General features: G+C 38.6%; 1 protein-coding gene across 1 annotated transcript in view; it reads right to left on the bottom strand.

Moving 5' to 3' along the window:
- LOC105820138 (desmocollin-3-like) overlaps nucleotides 1-1927 on the bottom strand; it is a 61855-nt gene that overhangs the window by 46975 nt on the left and 12953 nt on the right. Inside the window, exon 4 of the mRNA XM_012656565.1 lies at nucleotides 1687-1806. Coding sequence (XP_012512019.1) covers nucleotides 1687-1806 — 120 coding nt within the window. The remainder of the gene's footprint in view (nucleotides 1-1686; nucleotides 1807-1927) is intronic.

Below are 1927 nucleotides of genomic sequence, written 5' to 3' on the forward strand. Positions count from 1 at the left end.
GTAGCTAGCTTGAGGACTTGTTTCTGAAAGTTCAACTAAAGTTTGTTTCTTCAGCCCTCCCAACAATTCTGTAAACTCTTTAATACACTGCACTAAATCCCTATCTGTGACTACTTGGAGAGAAGTATGCTTTCTACAACTAAAACCTTATGAGACAGACTCCCATGCTCAAATAGTTAGATGGAATAAACTGTCAATAACTGAGATGAGAGGATGTTTTTAGGAGAAAAATCAAGCATTTTATTTGTATGTGTTAAGTTTGAAATTCTATTGAACTTCCAAGTAGAAATATTCATTATGCAGTCTGAGCTGGAAATATGAAGTTTTAAGTATGCAGTCTTAAGTGCTTACAGCCATGAGATTGGATGAGATCACCAAGAGCATGGATGTCAATAAACAAAAGACAAGATTAATTACCCAAGCCCTGGAGTTCTCCAAAGTTTAGAGACTGGGATGGGGGGGAAGGGTGGTGGATGAGGAAGAACCAGTAAAACATACTAAGAAGTGAGTGGTCAATGAAGTAAGTGGAAAACTAGGTGAATGATGTTCTAGAAACCAAGTGAAGAAAATATTTCCAAGAGGAGGGAAAGGTCAGCTAGGTCCAATGTAAGTATGTCAAGGAAATAAGGATTAAAAGGCGGTGACTAGTTTAGCAATGCAAAGGCTAAAATCAGCTATGATTAGTACAACTTTGGCAATTAAAAATCATTTCTTAATATGCCTCGTCAGTGTTTGAGTATACTATTCATGAAGAAGAAACAAGTGTCTAGCACTGGAAAGAATAAAAAATAAGTGTTAAAGACTCTTCTGGAAGGACAGTTAAAAACTTAAGTAGCACACAGGTCACACCATCAGTGATAAACAGCAATCACAGTAACAGAAATTTAACGGGGAAAAAAAGGCAAGCACAAGCCCTACTTCAGTATTTGAAAAGTAAACCTGATAATGTCATTAACCGGCTTAAAAATTTCTCCTTGTTTTTAGGAGAAAGTTAAACTTCTGAGCAGAACATGCACAGCCCATAATGGTTTGACCCCTACCTGCCTCTTCTGCCCCATCTCCCTGCTCCTCCCATATCATATTTAGGAAGACTAAGCTACCCAGAGCTCCTCTAGGGAGCCATGCTTGCTCTCACCTCTGTACTTCCCTCTCTTCCACAATTATTTACCTGCACAAAACTTTCCCATCCTTCAGGACTCAACTCAGATGTCTCCTCCTCTAAGGCTTTTCTTGCTTTTTACCGCCTTATCTCAGGGCTTGGTGTTCATCTTGTGTGTTATCAGATCTGCATCTCTGTCATAGAGTCATGGCACTCATGACTGAGTGTTCTAATCGTTAGCCTACTTCTCTCTCCTTCACTCAGCCAATAAACCACATGACAGCAAGGGCCATGACTAAATTTATTTCTAGCTTTAGGACCCAGAGCAGTGCCTTCCATAGGATATAGTAGATGCTCAATAACTATCCGCTGAAGGAATAAACAAGGATCACTCAATGGCTTTAGAGTCTTTCTCATATTATTAGTTTTTTAGTAATTTTTCTTTCTCATTTTACTCACTTTTATTATACCTCATGAACATCTTCAATCAGATCAGTTTATTTTTAAATGTTTAAAGAGTTATTAAATTGGAACAAAACAGACTCTTAGAATTAAAGCATTCTCAACCAGAAGGAACGTAAACCTACTTGCTGAAGAAACAAAGGGAAGGGGCCCAAGGAATTCTCTTGCATTGAGCAAGGAATAGGTGCCCATCTCCGCTTGGCACGCCTGAGAACAGTTTCTTTAGTTTGTCTTTTCTTCAATACCTGAATTTAGAGAAAGAAAAAATGAATAAACAAAAGCATCACAGTGTACTTTGTTGTAAAATAGCGGACAGCCCATAAACCTAATGCCTCTTTGGAGGCTTAGGCTCAGGAATTTCCATGC

The sequence above is a fragment of the Propithecus coquereli genome, unplaced genomic scaffold (genome assembly GCF_000956105.1).
Source record: "Propithecus coquereli isolate 6110/MARCELLA unplaced genomic scaffold, Pcoq_1.0 Scaffold51, whole genome shotgun sequence".
Taxonomy (NCBI): domain Eukaryota; kingdom Metazoa; phylum Chordata; class Mammalia; order Primates; family Indriidae; genus Propithecus; species Propithecus coquereli.